This window comes from Lacerta agilis, chromosome 2 (assembly GCF_009819535.1).
Source record: "Lacerta agilis isolate rLacAgi1 chromosome 2, rLacAgi1.pri, whole genome shotgun sequence".
In the NCBI taxonomy this organism is placed as follows: Eukaryota; Metazoa; Chordata; class Lepidosauria; order Squamata; family Lacertidae; genus Lacerta; species Lacerta agilis.
Window position 1 is genome coordinate 114,908,139 of NC_046313.1, and position 21,978 is coordinate 114,930,116.

A 21,978-nucleotide genomic window follows, 5' to 3' on the forward strand; every position below is an offset into this window, starting at 1 on the left:
CCTTTGTCGGCAAAGTGATGTCTTTGCTTTTTAAGATGCTGTCTAGGTTTGTCATTGCTTTTCTCCCAAGAAGCAGGCGTCTTCTAATTTCGTGACTGCTGTCACCATCTGCAGTGATCATGGAACCCAAGAAAGGGAGGGGGGGTTAGTCCTTTTTGCAGGCTAAGGGTTAAAGCAAAAGAGTCCCGCTTCCTAGAGAGGCTGCTGGAAAGAAGGGAGGAAGGAATTTATGAATGGAAAGAGTCGCATCCTGCTCCTCCCCCACCACTGGGGGGGTCGGAGCCAGCCTTTGATCTCCCTCCCCCGCCCCCCACGCGCAGCCTCCCTCTCTCTCCCGCTCCCTCCCGCTCCTCTTCCCCCTTTCCAAACAAGGAATCTGGAGAGTGCAAAGCCCTCGGGGTCCCCGGGGTTCCTGTGGAAGGAGGGTGAGTGGGGAAACTGAGGCAAGGGGGGAAGGTCGGAAGGAGACCCAGCAGGCGCTGAAAGGCAAGGAGACAGCCTCAGATTCAGGCAGGCTTCAAAAGACGGTGCATAGAACTGTATAGAGTTGGAAGGGACCCCCCAGGGTCATCTAGTCCAACCCCCTGCTGCAATGCAAGGAATCCCCGGGTGGGCTCGAACCAGCAGCCTTCCAGTCAGCTAGCTTTCCTTTCCACCGTCGGAGGCAGCAAAATTGATGGATTGTATTGACAACCGTGAGACTGGCTCATATCCATCATCATTATTCACTGACGGATTATTATAATCTGTAATAAAAGTACACACAGCCTCCCTTTCTTCAATTCATTCGGTGTGAGATTCTGCTATCATAGGCAGTGTGCAACATTTTTACTACTGTTTATTAAATTTCTACACTGCCCTGAATCCAAAGATCTTGGGGTTCCTGCGGAGAGAAATAGTCTTGGGCTGAGGTATAGTTCAGGGGTTTTCCATACCTTTATTTTAGATCTGGTTACGTAGGAATTGTTCAATCTGATTGCGTATTTTTGGTGTTTTGTTTATTGTTTATGATTGCCTTTGTTGCGCTGCAATTGTACATTTTTTCATGTTGTACGGTCTGAACTGATACCATCGCTCATTCCGTAGAGCATGAGACTCTGAATCCCAGGGTCGTGGGTTCGAGTCTCACAATGGGTGAAGAATTTGTGCATGGCAGGGGGTTGGGCTAGATGACCCTCGGGGGTCCCTTCTAACTCTTTCATAAATCTAACTGTGGAAAGGTGGCATACCGTAAAAATTATGTGTGTAGGTGTGTATTTCCCCACCTTTCTTCCAAGGAGTTCAAGTTCAGAGACCTTCCTCTCCATTTCACTCTGACGACAACCCTGTGAGGAAGGCTCGGCTGAGAGGCTGTGATTGGCCCAAGGACACCCAGTGAATTTCCTGGCCGAGCGGCGATTCAAACCTTGGTCTCTCAGGTCATTGTCAGACACGCTAACCATTATACCACACAGCAACTTCCTATGTTCCTATCTGTGAAGGGGTCCAGCCACCTTCGTATTTGTTTTTCTTAAAAAAAATACTTTTCAGATATATGCCTTTCACTGATTTTACAATCATTTTGACATTTTAAAACTTGACTTCCTTACCCCTCTTTCTGCAGTTCCTTAAAAAAAAATATGAAAATATATTCTGCATATCCAAATTCACTTACTGGATAGCTTACTCATTCATTTATCTTCTTTAAATATGAACTCTTGTGTAACTGCAGGTTATTACAATAATCCTGCCGGTATTTTTATCTGTTTGCAATTTACAGTATCTGCTAATATTCAATAAACCATTTCCACTTTTTTTTTTTTTTAAAAAAATAAAAACTTTGTTATCTTGATTTCTTATTCTTCTGGTAAGTTTCGCCATTTACAGATAAATTGCAAACAGATAAGAACATTGGCAGGATTACTGTAATAACCTGCAGTTTTATTACAGTATATATTTAAAGTAGATAAATAAATGAGCTAATTAAATCAATTTGGATATGCAGAAGATATTAAAAGATATTTTTAAAAAAATATCTTCTGCATAAAGGAACCGCAGAAAGAGCGGGGGAGGAAGTCAAGTTTTGACATGTCTTCAAACAGTGTTTTGATGATGACCTGCGACACCTAAGTTCGAATCTCCGCTTGGCCAGGAAACTCACTGGGCGACCTTGAGATATTCATGGATTCTCAGCATAACCTACCTCATAGGGCTGTTAAAATGTTGTTAAAATGCAGAGGAAGAGAACGCTATGAGCCATTTGGAGAAAAGATGGGGAAAGCATGCAGTAAATAAATGAAAATATGCTGTCTGCTGGCAGGGGCGTAGCAAGGTAAATTAGTACCCGGGGCAAAAAAAAAATTGTCACACACACACACACACCCCCAGGCCTGGGAAGGTCAGGTGGTACCCAGTGCGGAAAATTTATTGTCAACCCCCTCCCATTGATTCCCCCCCCCCCCGCAAAAATGGTTTTATGTTATTTCATATTTTCTTACAAAGGAATAATAAGTAAAAAAAACCAAAAACTTTTATTTAAATCCCACACTCCCCGGCCAAAGTCGGGCTCAGGGTGGCTAACATCCAGATACATAACATTGGTATAAAATCAAACAATAATTAAATTACCTCCTAAAAACATCTCAAAATCAAATTAAAGTCTAATTAGATGGCTTTCCACAGGGTTAGGGTTGGGAACAGTAAGTGTTCTCCGAAATGAAACATAGGAAAACAGCCAAGTGAACAGCTATTTTGGTGGAGGAGGGTCAAGATATTAACCGATATGCATGAAATTCCATATATAGCTATATAATCCCTAGTCTAGTAAGATAAGACCTTCGGAGCAGGCATTTTTAAAAAATAAAAAATCCAAAAAATGTTCCTTGATAATTTGTCACCCCCTCCATTATGGAAACCGGGTCGGCCCACCCCCACCCCCCTTGCTACGCCCCTGGCTGCTGGTGAGAATTGAACCCGGGACATTCTGAATGCAGGGCAACTACTCTACCCCTGAGCTATTGCCTTTCCTGGATTTTGCAGCTTTTATTCTGTGCCTCTTTGGCAGATGAATTCCCTCGCAGCCACATCCTCATTCCCAGCCTCTCATTTCCCTCTCCTTGCTGTGACCTCGCTTGCCTTGTTTACAGGAAGGAGCCTTCATCCTTAACCAGGTGGATTTCCAGTTTTTCCTGCAAAGTACCTTCTCTGCTTGGCGACATGCGCAATTGACCTGTTTCCTGTGCTGGATTCGCCTCCACCCTAAATCCCAGGCCGTCGAAAGCTTCGGCAGCAAGGGAAGGAGCCGCTCCCGAGCTCTCGGGAGCCGCGGATCGAAGATGCGAGGGCAGGAGCTGGCTGGGTCCCTAGCAAGACAAGACCCTTGCGTCACCCAGACTGGGAGCAGTGGGGGATTCTGGGAAAGAACCGCGCAGGAGATCCGGGGCGAGGAGGACGTCCTCAGCTCAGGCGCTCAGTGCCAGCGTTTCAGGCATTTCCGCTACCAGGAGGCCGAGGGACCCAGAGAGGTTTGCAGCCAACTCCACCATCTTTGCCGTCAGTGGCTGAAGCCAGAGCGACACACCAAGGCTCAGATGCTGGACCTGGTGATCCTGGAGCAGTTCCTGGCTGTCCTCCCCCCGGAGATGGAGAACTGGGTCAGGGAATGCGGAGCGGAGACCAGTTCCCAGGCGGTGGCCCTGGCCGAAGGTTTCCTCCTGAGCCGGGCAGAGGAGAAGAAGCAGGAAGAGCCGCAGGTGAGAGATTCATCCAAGTAGAAGCTTATTTTCATGCAGTGTAAGACTATCAGACTGTATTGGCTTGTGGTTTTGTTCTCCCCCCAGAGGCAGTAGATGCCTGTGAATTTCAGTTTCTGGGACTTACAAGTGGGGAAATTCCTGGGGCGGTGGGGGCGCTATGCCCCAGGTGCCAGGGGAGGGGAGGGGTGACAAGCGGCAGCCCCTCCCGCCACTCCCCAAGGGGAGCCCCACCGCCCGGCACCGCCTGTCTGTGCAGCCCTGCTGCTCCCGGGGCGACGGAGCGAGCGGCAGCGCATGGAGAGTGGCGGAAGGGGCCGCCGCTTGTCACCCCCACGCGCCGCCGCTCCCTCCGTCGCCCCGGGAGCAGCAGCGCACTTTTTGAGCCGCAGAACGAAAAGGCGGCTCGTGGGGCTGCCGTGCGCGATCAGCGGGGTGAGCTCCTGTTGCTCGGTCCCAGCTCCTGCCAACCCAGCAGTTCGAAAGCACGTCAAAGTGCAAGTAGATAAATAGGTACCGCTCTGGCGGGAAGGTAAACGGCGTTTTCGTGCGCTGCTCTGGTTCGCCAGAAGCGACTTAGTCATGCTGGCCACATGACCCGGAAGTTGTACGCCGGCTCCCTCGGCCTATAGAGCGAGATGAGCGGCGCAACCCGAGTCGGACACGACTGGACTTAACTGTCAGGGGTCCCTTTACCTTTACCTTTTAAAATAAGCCATAGGTAAAGAGCATGCAGAAATACCAAAGTATTGCAGCAGGCTGGAAGCAGCCGAAGGGTGGACATTATCAATGAACTTGTTCCAAAACATTACCCAAATTGCCTGTGTTTTAGGTGTTGTTGTTTTTTAAAAAATTAATTGTGTGTATCTGTTTGTCACCTCGGGCTCCTTGGGGAAGAAGAGTGGGATGCAATCAATCAATCAATCAATCAATCAATAAAATAAAATAAAATAAGATTTGTATCTCATCTTTCCTCTCACAAGAGCCCTGCACGATGAGTGCTTTTTGCGGGGGATGAGGAGGGAAATGCAGCTTTTAAAAAAGTAAAACAAAACCACAGTAGAAAATACAATGTTTAGGTGAAATGTGCCCTTGAGCTCGGAGCATGTTTCCTGCTTGTCTGGATGGAGACACGAATGCAAATATAAATTTAAATTACAGGTAGGTAGCCATGTTGGTCTGCCATAGTCAAAACAAAATAAAAGCTCATACCAAGAACAAACTTACTTGGTCTCTAAGGTGCAAATGGAAGGAATTAATTTTTTATTTTTTATAAATTTAAATGTATGCGTAGAAACCCGCTTCCTGTACAAAAGCAACATTTGCATTTCCCGCCCGGCCCACTATGTCCATGCGGCCCTCAGAATGTTGCCCAGATGGGAATGCGGCCCTCACGCTGCAAAAGCCTCCTTTCATCTGCTCGGAACTCTGAACCTTGCCTTTCGCTTGCATCCTTTTCTTTTCTGATTTCTCTCCTCTCCCTCATCTGGGTCCCTTACATCGCTTACAGCCCCGGACGCTGCCAGCAGAATCGGTCCCCGCTTCCTCGGAAGCTGAGATGCCTCCGTCGGACTCCAGGCAGAGTCGTACCTCCTGGGGGATCGCGCAGGAGAACAAAGGAAACACTAGCTCCCCGGGTAAGAATGGGCAGAGAAGAAGATTTCCGCTTCTGCCGGGTGTGCGTAGGAATACAATAACAGTATAAGCTGCCTTATCCTGATTCAGACCATTGGGTCTATCTTGTGTCCAAAGAAGGCTGATCGCCGAAGAATTGATGCTTTTGAATTATGGTGCTGGAGGAGACTCTTGAGAGTCCCATGGACTGCAAGAAGATCAAACCTATCCATTCTCAAAGAAATCAGCCCTGAGTGCTCACTAGAAGGACAGATCCTGAAGCTGAGGCTCCAATACTTTGGCCACCTCATGAGAAGAGAAGACTCCCTGGAAAAGACCCTGATGTTGGGAAAGATGGAGGGCACAAGGAGAAGGAGACGACAGAGGATGAGATGGTTGGACAGTGTTCTCGAAGCGACTGGCATGAGTTTGGCCAAACTGCGGGAGGCAGTGAAGGATATGCGTTCCTGGCATGGTCTGGTCCATGGGGTCACGAAGAGTCGGACACGACTGAACGACTGAACAACAACCCCGCCCATCTGGCTGGGTCTCCCCAGCCACTCTGGGCAGCTTCCAACAAATATTAAAATACATTAAAATATTACAGCTTAGTCGTATTACAGTTAAGTCGTGTCCGACTCTTCGCGACCCCATGGACCAGAGCACGCCAGGCACTCCTGTCTTCCACTGCCTCCTGCAGTTTGGCCAAACTCATGCTAGTCGCTTCAAGAACACTGTCCAACCATCGCATCCTCTGTCGTCCCCTTCTCCTTGTGCCCTCCATCTTTCCCAACATCAGGGTCTTTTCCAGGGAGTCTTCTCTTCTCATGAGGTGGCCAAAGTACTGGAGCCTCAGCTTCAGGATCTGTCCTTCCAGTGAGCACTCAGGGCCAATTCCCTTGAGAATGGATAGGTTTGATCTTCTTGCAGTCCATGGGACTCTCAAGAGTCTCCTCCAGCACCATAATTCAAAAGCATCAATTCTTCGGCGATCGGCCTTCTTTATGGTCCAGCTCTCACTTCCATACATTACTACTGGGAAAACCTACTGGGAAATTACTACTGGGAAAAGCATCCATAATGGTGTCAATTTCAGGTGGAGGCATCATGCCAGCGGCCATGCAGACCGAGCCTTCCCCTGTTGCTGGTGGAGGAGAACCTGTGGCACCTGACCAGGTAGGTAGAAGTTTGGGGACAGGCTGGGCGCCTCTGTCCCTGAACTACTTGTCAAAGGACAAAAGACACACGGCGAGAGGCTGCATTGCACCCATTGAGGGGCAAAGCTGACCTGCTCGGCCTAGCCCGCCCTACCTGGGATCCTTAGAAGGGGCGGCAGAATGAACACAACACCTCTTAACTGCTGCCAGAATTATTATTGATCAAAATTGGTGGCAGGGGGCGATGAGAACAACAAACACCCTCGAGAGAAAATCTGGGGCATCATACGCCTGGTTACCAATATGGTGGGAAAACAGACCTAATGATTTAGTTTGCAGTCTTGTTAGACCCTTTCAGAGCATTTCAGAGCAGTGTGCAACAAGATTAAAATAAGTTGAAATGCCAAAAAAAAAACCACAAACCAAACTAAGAACAATAAAGCCATTCCAACGTAGCACAAGACAGTGAGCCCCTTTTGAAGTTTGTCACAGGGTGTCTGGTGACTGACTGGTGCTAAGCCCCGCCCACCAGCCAAACTCGCCTGTGGTTGGTGAGAGATGCCAGGAAGTGGCTTACAATAATTTATTGTAATATTTTATTTAATGATGAGGATCCGTTATATAGTCTGCAGGGAGAAACTGTTTTCTTCTTCTTCCCCTTCCAGGGTCTGGTGACGTTTGAGGAGGTGGCCGTGTATTTCACAGAGGAGGAGTGGGCTCTGCTGGATCCGGACCAAAGAGCCCTGCAATGGGAAGTCATGGTGGAGAATTATGGGATTCTGGCTTCTCTGGGTAAGGCTTACTGATTTAACAAAACTTATATACTGCTTGGGGACGCAGGTGGCGCTGTGGGTTAAACCACAGAGCCTAGGGCTTGCTGATCAGAAGGCCGGCGGTTCGAATCCCCGCGATGGGGTGAGCTCCCGTTGTTTGGTCCCTGCTCCTGCCAACCTAGCAGTTCGAAAGCACCTCAAAGTGCAAGTAGATAAATAGGTACCGCTCTGGCGGGAAGGTAAACGGCGTTTCCGTGCGCTGCTCTGGTTCGCCAGAAGCGGCTTAGTCATGCTGGCCACATGACCCGGAAGCTGTACACCGGCTCCCTCGGCCAGTAAAGTGAGATGAGCCTTGCAACCCCAGAGTCAGACACGACTGGACCTAATCGTCAGGGGTCCCTTTACCTTTACCTTTTATATACTGCTTGATTGCATTTTTTTGAAAAAAAGAAGCAAACTTCTAAGCACACAAAAATGATAAAACATTAAAATTCTCAAGAAAAGCAACTAAAAGCAGGTATTTGAAACATTCAAAAGATGATTGAAATCAACAGCAGCTACAAAGAGACAAAACACATGCCCAAACAGAAATGCACTAAGCTGTCAATTGGCAAGGAGTTCCAAAGTTCTGCCACATTAACAGATCGATTTCTTACATTGTTTGAGTATCGTGTTTCTTCTCAGTAAGGTTGTGTAAACGGAGTCCTTATCTAGAGGTTCTGCATTGGAGTCACCTTAAACAGCATCAAAGGCCCGTCACTCTGCATTTTCAATTAATGAATCAGCAAAATTAATTTTTATATTGGCCAGATCTGCCTTCCATTCTGGTGTGAGCAGCAGCAGTCGTTCCCAGATTAGGGGCTCCGTTTTTTCCTTGCAATCTTACTAGTTTTCTCTCCTTCCTCCGGCAGGAGATGGGTGGAAGAACGGGAATGAAGAAACACCGTGCACGGTCTCCTTGGAAAAAGCCAAATGTTCGGAGGGGGAAGAGCAGAAAAGGGAAACTGAGGCAGAAGAGAAGAGGGGAAATCCCTTCCTCGCTTCCGACTTCCACAAAATCGCAATCCACGAAAAGACGGACGCCGAAAAGAAGCGGAGCGTGTGCGCCGTGTGCGGGAAAAGCTTTAGCCGCAAATCGCACCTCAACGAACACCAGAGAATCCACACCGGGGAGAAACCCTACAAATGCGCCGAGTGTGGCAAGAGCTTCCGCCGCAGCACGGACCTCTCCTCTCATCAGCGAACCCACACGGAAGAGCAGCCGTTCAAATGCTCCGAGTGCGGGAAGAGTTTCCGGGGGAGCTCGGACCTCCGGTCTCACAAGCGGACCCACACCGGGGAGAAACCGTACGCCTGCTCTCTGTGCGGCAAGAGCTTCAGCCACAGCATCAGCCTCAACTCTCATCAGAGAACCCACACGGGAGAGCAGCCGTTCAGGTGCTCCGTTTGCGGGAAGAGCTTCACGCGCAACACGGGCTTGACTCTGCACCACAGAATCCACACAGGGGAGAAGCCGTACACTTGCTCCTTGTGCGGCAAGAGCTTCAGCCACAGCAAGAGCCACGCCATCCACCTCAAGGTGCACGCAGGGGAGAAACCCTACACGTGCCCGGAGTGCGGGAAAAGCTTCATCGGCAGCTCGTACCTTAAGTCACATCAGAGAATCCACACAGGGGAGAAGCCCTATATGTGCCCTGTGTGTGGGAAAAGCTTCAGGTGGAGTACAAACTTTAATGAACATAAAAAAATCCACACGGGGGAGAACGTGGTGAATTCTAGGAATCCCTGGATTGGAGAAAGTCTTCCTGGTAGGGCACAGATCTTCGTAATGGAGGATTCCCTCTAAGGCAGAGCTCTCCAGACTTTTCATGTTGGGGACGCACTTTTGAGACATGCGCAATTTCTCGACACAGTAGTTAAATTAAGCTGGAGTTTAAACCCGCATTACACACTGCAGTCGACACACTGACGTGTCGCGACACACTGTTTGGAAAGCTCTGCTCTAAGGAACAAGGAAGGCTATAGACGAAAGCTCTCCCAACTAACAGAGAATCCTAAGCAAAAACCGTATCACGAGAGACAGAACCAGTGAGTGTCAGAAGGAAACTGTGGTGGAAGACAACATTGGGAGCGGCCGCCGGGACCACGTAACACCGGTCCTGAAAGACCTACATAGGCTCCCAGTACGTTTCCGAGCGCAATTCAAAGTGTTGGTGCTGACCTTGAAAGCCCTAAACGGCTTCGGCCCTGTATACCTGAAGGAGCGTCTCCATCCCCATCATTCGGCCCGGACACTGAGGTCCAGCGCCAAGGGCCTTCTGGCCAGGGGCGTAGCAAGGTAAATTGGTACCCGGGGGCAAAAAATTTTTTGCCACCCCCCCCCCGAGGCATGGGAAGGTCAGGTGGTACCCGATGCGGAATTTTTTTTGTCACCCCCCCATTGATCCCTCCCCCCCCGCAAAAATGGTTTTACGTTATTTCATATTTTCTTACAAAGGAATTATAAGGTTTTTTTAAAAAAAAACTTTTATTTATATCCCGCCCTCCCCGGCCAAAGTCGGGCTCAGGGTGGCTAACATCAGATACATAACATTGGTATAAAATCAAACAATAATTAAATTACCTCCTAAAAACATCTCAAAATCAAATTAAAGTCTAATTAGATGGCTTTCCACAGGGTTGGGGTTGGGAACAGTAAGTGTTCTCTGAATTGAAATTTCAGCCTTCATGACATAGGAAAACAGCCAAGTGAACAGCTATTTTAGTGGAGGGGGGTCAAGATATTAACCGATATGCATGGCATTTCATATATAGCTATATAATCCCTAGTATACTAAGATAAGACCTTCGGAGCAGGCATTTTCCAAAAAAAATAATTCAAAAAACATTTCCCAAAAAAATTGTTCCTTGATAATTTGTCACCCCCTCCATTATGGAACACGGGGCGGGGCACCCCCCTTGCTACACCCCTGCTTCTGGCGGGTCCCTCGCTGGGAGAAGTGAGGTTACAGGGAACCAGGCAGAGGGCCTTCTCGGTAGTGGCGCCTGCCCTGTGGAACGCCCTCCCATCAGATGTCAAGGAAATTAATAACTATCTGACTTTTAGAAGACATCTGAAGGCAGTCCTGTATCGGGAAGATTTCAATATCTGATGTTTTGTTGTAACAACCCAGGATTTACAGAATGTTGATGGCACATTCTTTGTAAAGAAACCAGAATTTGGGCAGACTGTACAATCTGTCAACCAAGAGAGAAGTAACCATGGTCTGTCTGAAGGCAGATTCCGGTGTATATTTTTATTTATTTATTTTGCTGGACTTTCCCACTCTCGATTTTAACTCTCCACCCCGAGAGTGATCGTATTGCTTGTGACAATTCCATTGTCTGTGTGTTGTGTTAATAAAGCTTTCCCCTCTAACTTGGATTGCAGCCTGTGTGTGTGTTTCTCATGCATTTGAAAATATTAGCACTGTGATTATTATATTGAGGCCTTCTTTTTTTAAAAAAACAACAACACACACACCATTTTTATTGCATTTTCATTATTTGTTGTTGTTCAGTCGTTCAGTCGTGTCCGACTCTTCGTGACCCCATGGACCAGAGCACGCCAGGCACCCCTATCTTTCACTGCCTCCCACAGTTTGGCCAAACCCATGCCAGTCGCTTCAAGAACACTGTCCAACCATCTCATCCTCTGTCGTCCTCTTCTCCTTGTGCCCTCCATCTTTCCCAACATCAGGGTCTTTTCCAGGGAGTCTTCTCTTCTCATGAGGTGGCCAAAGTACTGGAGCCTCAACTCCAGGATCTGTCCTTCTAGTGAGCACTCAGGGCTGATTTCTTTAAGGATGGATAAGTTTGATCTTTGTGCAGTCCATGGGACTCTCAAGAGTCTCCTCCAGCACCATAATTCAAAAGCAGAATTTACTTCTGGGGTTTTGGCGTTTGAAAACCGAAACGTTTGACTTCTGAGACGTTTGAAAACCGAGGTACCACTGTTTTAATAAGATAAAACAACAGTAGCCTGTCAGTATCCTTCCTGACAGTAAGATGATGATGATGATGATGATGATGATATTTTTATAATTATTATTCCCCTGACTATCTTCTTGGGTTTCCCCAGCTACTCTGGGCAGCTCCCAAAAGAATATTAAAAACATGATAAAACATCAAACATTAAGAGCTGTTCGACAATGGAACAGTTTCCCTCGGGAGGTGGTGGACTCTCCTTCCTTGGAAGTTTTTAAGCAGAGGTGACACCTGGCTTGAGAGCAGTACATGTGAAAAGGATCTAGGAGTCTTGGTAGACCACAAACTGACATGAGTCAACAGTGTGATGCAGCAGCTAAAAAAGCCATTGCAATTCTGGGCTGCATCAATAGGAGTATAGCGTCTAGATCAAGGGAAGTAATAGTACCACTGTATTCCGTTCTGGTCAGACCTCACCTGGAGTACTGTGTCCAGTTCTGGGCACCACAGTTCAAGAAGGATACTGACAAGCTGGAACATGTCCAGAGGAGGGCAACCAAAATGGTCCAAGGCCTGGAAACGATGCCTTATGAGGAACGGCTTAGGGAGCTGGGTATGTTTAGCCTGGAGAAGAGAAGGTTAAGGGGTGATATGATAGCCATGTTCAAATATAGAAAAGGATGTCATATAGAGGAGGGTGAAAGGTTGTTTTCTGCTGCTCCAGAGAAGCGGACACGGAGCAATGGATTCAAAGTACAAGAAAGAAGATTCCACCTAAACATTAGGAAGAACTTCCTGACAGTGAGAGCTGTTCGGCAGTGGAATTTGCTGCCAAGGAGTGTGGTGGAGTCTCCTTCTTTGGAGGTCTTTAAGCGGAGGCTTGACAGCCATCTGTCAGGAATGCTTTGGTGGTGTTTCCTGCTTGGCAGGGGGTTGGACTGGATGGCCCTTGGGGTCTCTTCCAACTCTATGATTCTATGACATGCTTTCGAGGTCTTTAAGCCATCTGTCTTAGATGCTTTAGCTGAGATTCCTGCATTGCCAGGGGGTTGGACTGGATGACCCCTGGTGTCCCAACTCTTATGATTCTATGTAGCTAAGCGGAAACATGAAGAGAAGCAGAAACCTGGAAAGCAGGTGAGAAACCAGCCGATTTCATTTCTATTAGGGGCCGTGCCTCTGCTTGCTTTAGCCTGCATCTCTGCCAAACCCCAACTGCACCCAAGCCGCACAGCTCCTTAGTCCTCGCCCAAGCCACTCTCCTTGCCAAAAACATCTCCCGTTTGATGTTGCCAAACCTTGGCAGGTCACCCGGGTCACCCAACCACCCACATACCTCTTCCTCACCCTCGGGTGCTGTTTCCCGCGCCCTCACCCGACCTTACCTTGGGTGTGCATCTACACTCCTGTCGGCCTGATACTCCTCTTGCTTGTTGATTAATCCTATAATTGTAGAGTTGGAAGGGACCCCGAGGATCATCTAGTCCAACCCCAGATATGACAGAACAACAAGAAGAAAACCCAGCAATTTTTTTTTTATTAGAACCAAGCAGAACAGCAACAGAGAAAGTTGTCTTTTACTAAGTCGGGCAATTGGTCCGTTGAGCTTAGTATTGTCTCCACTGACAGTGGCGGCGGCTGCCCAGGGTTTCAGGCAGAAAATACCGTATCTCGAACTGTAGTTTCCCCCTCTCTTTAAAGGTAAATTCAGACTCCAGTCTTCCTCATTCTAAACACAGAAACGTAGGCATCCATGCTGTCTGTTCTAGCTGCTGCTGCTTCTGTTGCACTTTGGACTGGATTTTCCTGCAGTCTGGTGTGCTCTCCAGATAATATTATGGACTACCAATGTGGTGTAGTGGTTAAGAGCGGTAGACTCGTAATCTGGGGAACCGGGTTGGCGTCTCTGCTCCTCCACATGCAGCTGCTGGGTGACCTTGGGCTAGTCACACTTCTCTGAAGTCTCTCAGCCCCACTCGCCTCACAGTCAAAACAAAATAAAATAAAAAATTCCTTCCAGTAGCACCTTAAAGGTAAAGGGACCCCTGACCATCAGGTCCAGTCGTGTCTGACTCTGGGGTTGCAGCGCTCATCTTGCTCTATAGGCCGAGGAAGCCGGCGTTTGTCCGCAGACAGCTTCCGGGTCATGTGGCCAGCATGACAAAGCCGCTTCTGGCGAACCAGAGCAGCGCACGGAAACGCCTTTTACCTTCCCGCTGGAGCGGTACCTATTTATCTACTTGCACTTTGACGTGCTTTCGAACTGCTAGGTTGGCAGGAGCTGGGACCGAGCAACGGGAGCTCACCCCGTCATTGCGGGGATTCGAACCGTCGACCTTCCGATCAGCAAGCCCTAGGCTCTGTGGTTTAACCCACAGCGCCACCTGGGTCCCTAGCACCTTAGAGACCATCTAAGTTTGTTCTTGGTATGAGCTTTCGTGTGCATGTACACTTCTTCAGATACGTTCAAGGACAACAACCCCTTCAAAACCCTTCGCACCCTTGCAGCTCCCCCAGTCATAATATAGAATTTGAGGATTGGGAAAAACTGTGGAAGGTAGATTTGAAATTTACAGACTGTTCTCTTTTGAAGGAAAATTATATGAAAAAGAATGGAAATGGTTTATTGAATATTTACAGATAAATTGCAAACAGATAAAAACATTAGCAGGATGAGTGTAATAACCTGCAGTTTCTTAAGAGTATACATTTACAGTAGATACTTAACAAAATGAAAAAAATTCCTTCCAGTAGCACCTTAGAGACCAACTAAGTTTGTTCTTGGTATGAGCTTTTGTGTGCTACTGGAAGGAATTTTTTCATTTTGTTTCCACTACGGCAGACCAACACGGCTACCTTCCTGTAACTTGGATATGCAGAAGATATTAAGAAATAAATTTACATATATCCAAATACTTTTATATCTTCCAAAGTCATTTTAGACAAATTATATTTTATTTTTATTACATAGATTATTTTAAAAAATATATAAACTTGTTCTTTCTATACGTATTGGTATACGGTATTATAACTGTATTATAACTACTATTATAACTGTAATTGTATGAGTGTAATTGAGTGTGTGTTATATGTGCATGTGTGAATTATGTGTAAATGTAATTGTATAATGTATCAATGTATGTGATAGTTAATAAATAAATATTAAAAAAAAGAAAGAAAGAAATTTAGGGAACCGCAGAAAGGGGGGAGGAAGTCAAGTCCTGAAATGTCAAATTGATTGTAAAACTAACGAAATGTATAAATTTGAAAAATAGCCTTTTTTAAAAAAAAAATATTTTTTTGGAGGGGATAAATGAGAATAAACTGATTGCTCAAAGAGAGGGATCCAGCCTAAGGGTTAAGGGGAAGAGTGTCTGGGTTCCTAGAGAGCCCTGGAAGGAGGCTCTGGAAGGGTCACATCCTGCCCCGCCTCCTTCTAAAGATGCTTTGATTATTTATTTATTTTGCAGGTCCGTTCCCCCCCCCCCCCATGCTGCACAGATGGTCTCCGCCTCCTGCGCTTTCCATCCAGGGATCCGGTGAGTCCAAAGTGCATTTGGGGGGGAGTTGATGGAGGAGAATCCCAAGGCAGGAGAAAATTGGGAAGCGGGCATTGGAAGAAGAGCCAAAGAGGGCAATGGAGACAAAAGGCAGGCAGGTTGGAAATGGAAGTGCCTTAGCTGGGTTGGTGAGCAGAAAGTCCCGGAGTTCAATCTCCCAACACCTCCAGGTAGGGGCTGTCTGAAACTCTGGAGGGCAGCTGCCAGTCCGTGTGGGCAATGCCAAGCTGGGTGGCTCAGTGGTCTGCTGCCTCCGATGCTGGGCAGGTGGACAGGCTCCTCCGAATAAAGCATTTTCCTGTGTTCCTATTTAAGTGGAGGGCTGTAGCACAGTGGTAAACCATTTTTTTTTAAAAAAAATATTGACAATTCAAAAAGTACATAATTATATGTGCACTAAACATGGCGAGACGTAAATAAAAGAGAGAAAAAGAAGAAGAGAAACAGAAGGAAAAACAAAGGGGGGGAGGGAAAAACCCCAAAACTGTATACTTTCATAAAGTTAAAACAAAACAAAATAAAAAATTCCTTCCAGTAGCACCTTAGAGACCAACTAAGTTTGTTCTTGGTATGAGCTTTCGTGTGCATGCACACTTCTTCAGATACACTGAAACGGAAGTCACCAGACCCTTAAATTTCAGTGTATCTGAAGAAGTGTGCATGCACACGAAAGCTCATACCAAGAACAAACTTAGTTGGTCTCTAAGGTGCTACTGGAAGGAATTTTTATTTTATTTTGTTTTGTTTTAACTATGGCAGACCAACACGGCTACCTACCTGTAACTTTCACAAAGTTGTTATTGTACTTCACCAGATCTTAACCCTATTACAGTATTTGTAAGAATGGATTCCAAATGTCATTGAATTTGTCCATGGCAAGTCTGTGTTTATATGCAAGTTGTTTGTATGCTGCGAGTTTGTATAAGTCTCCAATCCAATCGTAGAAGGGAGACACACACACACACACACACACACACACCCCATTCATCAGTATCAGTCCTTTTGCTGTGGTTAGGGCATGGAGAGTCCACTAATATTGTCCTTTCGTAAGGTTCCATGTGCTGGGTATATAATTCAAAAGGATATTTTGCTCTGTAAATGCAAGGTTGTTCCGTACAGTTCTGTTAATGGTTTCAGTTGTTGTTGTTGTTGTTGTTGTTGTTGTTGAGTCATTCAGTCATGTCCAACTCTTCGTGACCCCATGGACCAGAGCACTCCAGGCACGCCTGTCTTTCACTGCCTCCTGCAGTTTGGCCAAACTCATGCTAGTGGCATGGTTTCAGTTACCTTCTGCCAAAAATCTTTCAATATATAGGACAATGAAAAAAACCCTATGTTTTAGAGAAGCAGGACTGGAACCTTACTTTAAGGGAAGGGACCACAGCTCAGTGATAGGGCATCAATATAGAATCATAGAATCTTAAGTTGGATGGTACCCCAAGGGTCATCTAGTCTAGCCCCTCTGTAATGCAGGAATCTCAGGTTAAAGCATCCCTGACAGATGGCCATCTGCTTAGAAACCCCCAAGGAATCATAGAATCATAGAGTTGGAAGAGACCCCAAGGGCCATCCTGTCCAACCCGCTGCCAAGCAGGAAACACCATCAAAGCATTCCTGACAGATGGCTGTCAAGCCTCCGCTTAAAGACCTCCAAAGAAGGAGACTCCACCACACTCCTTGGTAGCAAATTCCACTGTCCAACAGCTCTCACTGTCACGAAGTTCTTCCGAATGTTTAGGTGGAATCTTCTTTCTTGTAGTTTGAATCCATTGCTCCGTGTCCGCTTCTCTGGAGCAGCAGAAAACAACCTTTCTCCCTCCAGTTCGAAAGCATGTCAAAGTGCAAGTAGATAAATAGGTACCGCTCCGGCGGGTAAGGTAAACGGCATTTCCGTGTGCTGCTCTTGTTTCGCCAGAAGCGGCTTAGTCATGCTGGCCACATGACCTGGAAGCTGTACGCCGGCTCCCTCGGCCAGTAACGCGAGATGAGCGCCGCAACCCCAGAGTCGGACACGACTGGACCTAATGGTCGGGGGTCCCTTTACCTTTACCTTTACTGTACTGACTGAGCTAGCCGTCTCCCAGTATTGCCTGGAGAGACAAACCCAGGAGGGCCGCTGCTTTGAATGTGCTATAAATGTACAGTAGAGGCCAAACATCCACTTTGTTTTCCTGTCTGCCTCGTTTACAGGAGGAAGCCTCGTTCTCAACGCTGACCGGCTAATGCTTTCTGACTTCTGGGAGGGGGGTGCGTCTGCAACTGCTGTGCTGCAAAAAGGCTGGCTTATCTTTGCCCAATTTGCCCCCCACTTCCCCCCAAATCCTTATGGTTAGGAGGAAGATGGCCGCCGGTCGATGAGGCTTTTCGAGCCCTGCTGGGGGTCCGATTGGAAGCACGGCCAGAAAATGGAAGGGAGAGGCACGGCTGCCCCCAAAACAGGAAGAGGCCCGCAAAATGTCAAGACTGTGAACAGCAGGGGGTTCTGGGAAAGGGTGGTGCAGAAGGAGGTGGCCGGGGGCACCCACGGCCCGCATGCTGAGTGCCAACGCTTCAGGGCGGTCGGCTACTGGGATGACCAGGGACCCCGAGAGGTTTGCAGCCGACTCCACCGCCTTTGCCGCCAGTGGCTGAAGCCGGAGAGACACACCAAGGCTCAGATCCTGGACATGGTGATCCTGGAGCAGTTCTTGGCTGTCCTCCCCCCGGAGATGGAGAACTGGGTCAGGGAATGCAGAGCAGAGACCAGCTCCCAGGCGGTGGCCCTGGCAGAAGGTTTCCTCCTGAGCCAGGCGGAGGGGAAGAAGCAGGAGGAGGAACAGGTGAGAGAGAGTTTTGTCCTAGTGCTTCCAAGGTGCTCAGAACGTCCAGTTTCAGTAAGGGGCAAGATTAGGCACAAAGCAATTTAAAATAAAAATCAAGACTCCTTGTGCTCTGCTCCGCTCCCCCTTTCTTTCTGCCCAGGGCAGCCTCCGCCCTCTGCTTTCCCCTCAGAGCTACTTGGAGATCTTGGTAATACCCTGAAGTCAAAATTTAAAGAGTCCAAGAACTCTGGCCAGGTGGGAGATCAATTTTAAAGTCTTCAAAAAGTTTTATTAATATAGAAGCAAATTCCAGTCGAAATAAATCTCAGGACAAGGCCCTGTTTCGCTAATTCTTCCTCAACTAGATTTTCATGGTCAAGGCATACAGAGAATTGGTACCCTTTGACCATGAAAATCTAGCTGAGGAAGAATTAGCGAAACAGGGCCTTGTCCTGAGATTTATTTCGACTGGAATTTGCTTCTATATTACTAAAACTTTTTGAAGACTTTAAAATTGATTTCCCCTCAGAGCTGGCATCATGCGGAGCTGGTCCTCAGTGGCGGTTGCCTCTCCTCCTCCTCCTCGCCTGCTTTCCAGCAACTGCTATGAGGAGGCCGGCTGCAGAGGTCACAGAGAGGCGATGGGATGCTTGCCGGCTCATTCTCCTCCCTGAGCTTGGAGGCAGCGGAACTGGCGGGGGAAATAGGCAAAACAAAATTAAAAATTAAAAAAAATCCTTCCAGTAGCACCTTAGAGACCAACTAAGTTTGTTCTTGGTATGAGCTTTCGTGTGCATGCACACTTCTTCAGAAAGGGAAATAGGGACGTTCTAAGATCGAATCCGGGCATGGGATGGATTTCATAATCCCGGGACTGTCCCTGTAAAATCAGGTATGAGAATTCACCCAAGAGAAGGTTGGGGACAGGGCCTGGCCTGGGGAAGAGTCTCGCTGGCCAGGTATGGAGGCTCTGAGGACTCGTGCCCAGGGGCCAGACTTTGAAATGAACTCCAATGGGGAAGGGTAGATATCACTTATCTTATCCTGTCGTGGTTTCTCAGTTTGAAGGCAGGCAAGCAGCTCTTTCCCTCATAATCCAAGCTCAGGGAGTCTCCGCTATCCACTCTAATGGCGTCCGGCGTCCGGTTTCGTGCAGCAACAAGGAATGTGCCGTGGATTATAAATAAGAAGGAAGCTTGCAGCAGTGTAGGATAAAAACTGATAAAACTAATGAAGAGCTGATAAAACGTAAAGCTAGTAAAACCAAATGAAGCCAATTATCAGTTAAAAAGCCGTAAAACTAATGCGGAGCTCTGACCATTGCTTCCTCTGTCGACGCCATCTTGAAAATTCTTAGCCCCATGGCTGCCCGGGGCGGGAAGCCAAGAGGCACCCCTGGGGGCGGGGCATCGCGGTGCGTGCGTCATGACATCATGATGCACGCGACGCCCTGCCCCCGGGGGTGCCGGGCAGCGGCACCCCTTTGTGCTGCGGCTGCTCACGGGCGGCGGCGGCGGCACCCCTTTGTGCCGCGGCTGCTCACGCAGGCACGAGCAGCCATGGCACGAAGGGGGGCCGGGTGGCGGCTTCGGGAGTCTCTGCGGGCTGCAAAGACTCCTGAATCCGCCGCCCGGGCTCCCTTGGCGGAGCGCAAGTCGGGGCAGGGAGAGGGACGGGCCAGCGAGGAGGGGTCCCTCCTCGCTGGCCCGCCCCTCTCCATGCCCCGGCTCCCCAAGCCAGCCAGCAGCGGAGCTCGGCATAGAGGCAAGGGGCAGGCCAGCGAGGAGGGGGTGGCACCCCACCTCGCTGACCCGCCCCTTGCCTCCATGCCGAGCTCCGCCGCTGGAAGGGGGGGACTATTTTCGGCGCTGCCGGGGCGGAGCAGCAGGGTCGGCCAGTGAGGGGGGGTGACACCCTTCCTCGCTGGCCGCCCCTGCGGCTTCACCCCGGCAGTGCCGAAAATAGCCTAAAAAGAAATATATATATATATATATTTAAAATTTTTTAAAAAGCCCAGGGGGCAGGGATGCCCCCTGATGTGTCACCCCCAGCAGGGGCGCTGCCCGGAGCCCCCCGCCCCCTCCACCCCCCTTGCTACGCCCCTGCTCGTGCCCAGCTCCCAGCCCTGAGATTCCCCCGCATCCTTATCTTAAGGGTTTCTTGCTGTTTTGCGCAAAGGGCCTGTTAGGAGAAGTCGCTGGTGAGTTCCCTGAGGCAGAGGAGACATCGCCAGAGGATGCCACACGGAGGCGGCTGTTCAGGTGGATCGTGCAGGAGGGCGATGGAGGGGCCGCCATGCCAGGTAAGGGCGGGAGCACACATTTTGCCACTTGGCCTCCCTCTGCTGACTGGGCTCAAAATCCCCCCAGGGCTGGTTTTACGTCCCCCTTCAGACGCTTTTCTCCAGCCTCTCCCCTAAGAAACGTGTCAGTGGCTAGGAAAGCACCGAGAAGGGGTGGTGGAGGATTCGAATCCCGCCCTGAAGCCCATCACCACGGCAGGCTTTGCCAACCTGGGGCTCTCTGGATGTAGTTGGACAACTCCCATCATCTGTGTTGCTGTAAGGAGTGGAATCATAGAAGCCAACTCTTAGGGGCTGAGATCCCTTTGCCCACCCCCACCCCCCAAAAAATATTTGAGGGGGCTGGGCCCCCCTCAAGTTGCCGGGCACTGCCGTTCAAATGGTGTGTGATCTCCGCTTCTTGTGATCAGTCATGAGGGCCAGAGCTTACCTGCCCCCTCCCCAATATTTTATTAAAGTTGGCACCCCTGAGTGGAATTTTGCATGCTTCATCCTAGTAAAGGTAAAGGGACCCCTGACCATTAGGTCCAGTTGCAGATGACTCTGGGGTTGCGGTGCTCATCTCGCGTTACTGGCCAAGGGAGCCGCTGTACAGCTTCCGGGTCATGTGGCCAGCATGACTATGCCGCTTCTGGGGAACCAGAGCAGCGCACGGAAATGCCGTTTACCTTCCCGCCGGAGCGGTAGCTATTTATCTACTTGCACTTTGACGTGCTTGGTGGGCAGGAGCTGGGACTGAGCAACAGGAGCTCACCCCGTCGCGGGGATTCGAACCGCCGACCTTCTGATCGGCAAGCCCTGGGCTCTGTGGTTTAACTCACAGCGCCACCCGTGTCCCATCCTAGTGCTTCATCCTGTTTGTGTTGTTGTTCAGTCGTTCAGTTGTGTCCGACTCTTCGTGACCCCATGGACCAGAGCACGCCAGGCACGCCTATCCTTCACTGCCTCTCACAGTTTGGCCAAACTCATGCTAGTCGCTTTGAGAACACTGTCCAACCATCTCATCCTCTGTCGTCCCCTTCTCCTTGTGCCCTCCATCTTTCCCAACATCAGGGTCTTTTCCAGGGAGTCTTCTCTTCTCATGAGGTGGCCAAAGTACTGGAGCCTCAACTTCAGGATCTGTCCTTCCAGTGAGCACTCAGGGCTGATTTCTTTAAGGGTGGATAAATTTGATCTTTTTGCAGTCCATGGGACTTTCAAGAATCTCCTCCAGCTCCAGAATCAATTCTTCGGCGATCAGTCTTCTTTATGGTCCGGCTCTCACTTCCATACATTACTACTGGGAAAACCCAGTACTGCTTCATCCTAGTAGACACTTAAAAAGCAGTTGCACGGTAAATCTGCTTCCACAGCCAGCGGCGCAGCTAGCTGCTGGGGGGTTCAGTTCGGTGCGCGCACCCTGCAGCCAGGGGCACGGAGAGAGCTGCCCATGGGGGCAGGGCAAGCTGCCCATGGGGGCGGGGTGAGCCAAGGCAGGGTGCGCTGCGTGGAGCCTCTCCGCAGCCTCCCCCTCAGCTGTAGGGCGGCTGAGGCGGTTGGCAGACGCAAGCCCCGTTCTGCTCGAAAAAGCAGCGCAAGAGCTTGCAGGCAGGAGAGAGGCATGGCTCAGGCATGCTGCAGGCCTTGCAGTGTGACGCCCATTCTGTTAGAGATTTCAGAGTTGCCTACGTGCAGAAATGCAGCTGTCTATCTCCAAGCAATTAGCAGTTGGCAGAAAGCCCAGATCTGCTCTCTCTCAGACCCTTAGCAACGACCTGTGATTGGTCAATGAGTTCCTAAAGACTGAGCTCTGTGTGAGAGCTTTGTGGTTAGTGTGGTTAGTGTGTGGTTGGTGTAGAGAACGTGGTCAGTGTAGAGAGAGAGAGACAGAGAGGAAAAGATTTTATGTTTTGTTTCTTTTATTTTGTAAAGTCTGTAAATAGATAACTTATGGATACTAGTTTTTTCAATCAATAAATACTGTATATAGTTATCCAGTGAGTTGCTGAGTTCCTGCATTGTGCTGTCCAGTCAATTACACAACAGCCAGAAGCTTCCAGAAAAGTCTGCGTCTAACTCTGCGGTGTCCAGGAAT

General features: G+C 48.9%; 2 protein-coding genes across 2 annotated transcripts in view; both read left to right on the forward strand.

The window, feature by feature from the left end:
* The first annotated feature begins 362 nt into the window (after positions 1–362).
* On the forward strand, positions 363–3,777 carry LOC117042821 (zinc finger protein 24-like). The gene is made up of 2 exons (XM_033142477.1): positions 363–425; positions 3,126–3,777. Exon 2 carries the CDS (start codon positions 3,315–3,317, stop codon positions 3,750–3,752), a length of 438 nt encoding a protein of 145 aa, XP_032998368.1. The 5' UTR covers positions 363–425; positions 3,126–3,314; the 3' UTR covers positions 3,753–3,777.
* Positions 3,778–6,449: 2,672 nt separating this feature from the next.
* The window catches only part of LOC117042533, a 33,552-nt gene continuing 18,023 nt past the window's right edge, over positions 6,450–21,978 (forward strand). The window contains exons 1-5 of the mRNA XM_033142075.1: positions 6,450–6,521; positions 7,168–7,294; positions 8,184–9,118; positions 17,135–17,620; positions 19,781–19,904. Of these exons, the coding sequence (XP_032997966.1) occupies positions 6,453–6,521; positions 7,168–7,294; positions 8,184–9,118; positions 17,135–17,620; positions 19,781–19,904 (1,741 nt within the window). The 5' untranslated portion in view covers positions 6,450–6,452. The remainder of the gene's footprint in view (positions 6,522–7,167; positions 7,295–8,183; positions 9,119–17,134; positions 17,621–19,780; positions 19,905–21,978) is intronic.

Excerpts from the sequence above, each read along its gene's own strand:
- LOC117042821 (XM_033142477.1), top strand. The coding sequence starts at position 3,315 with ATGCGAGGGCAGGAGCTGGCTGGGTCCCTAGCAAGACAAGACCCTTGC.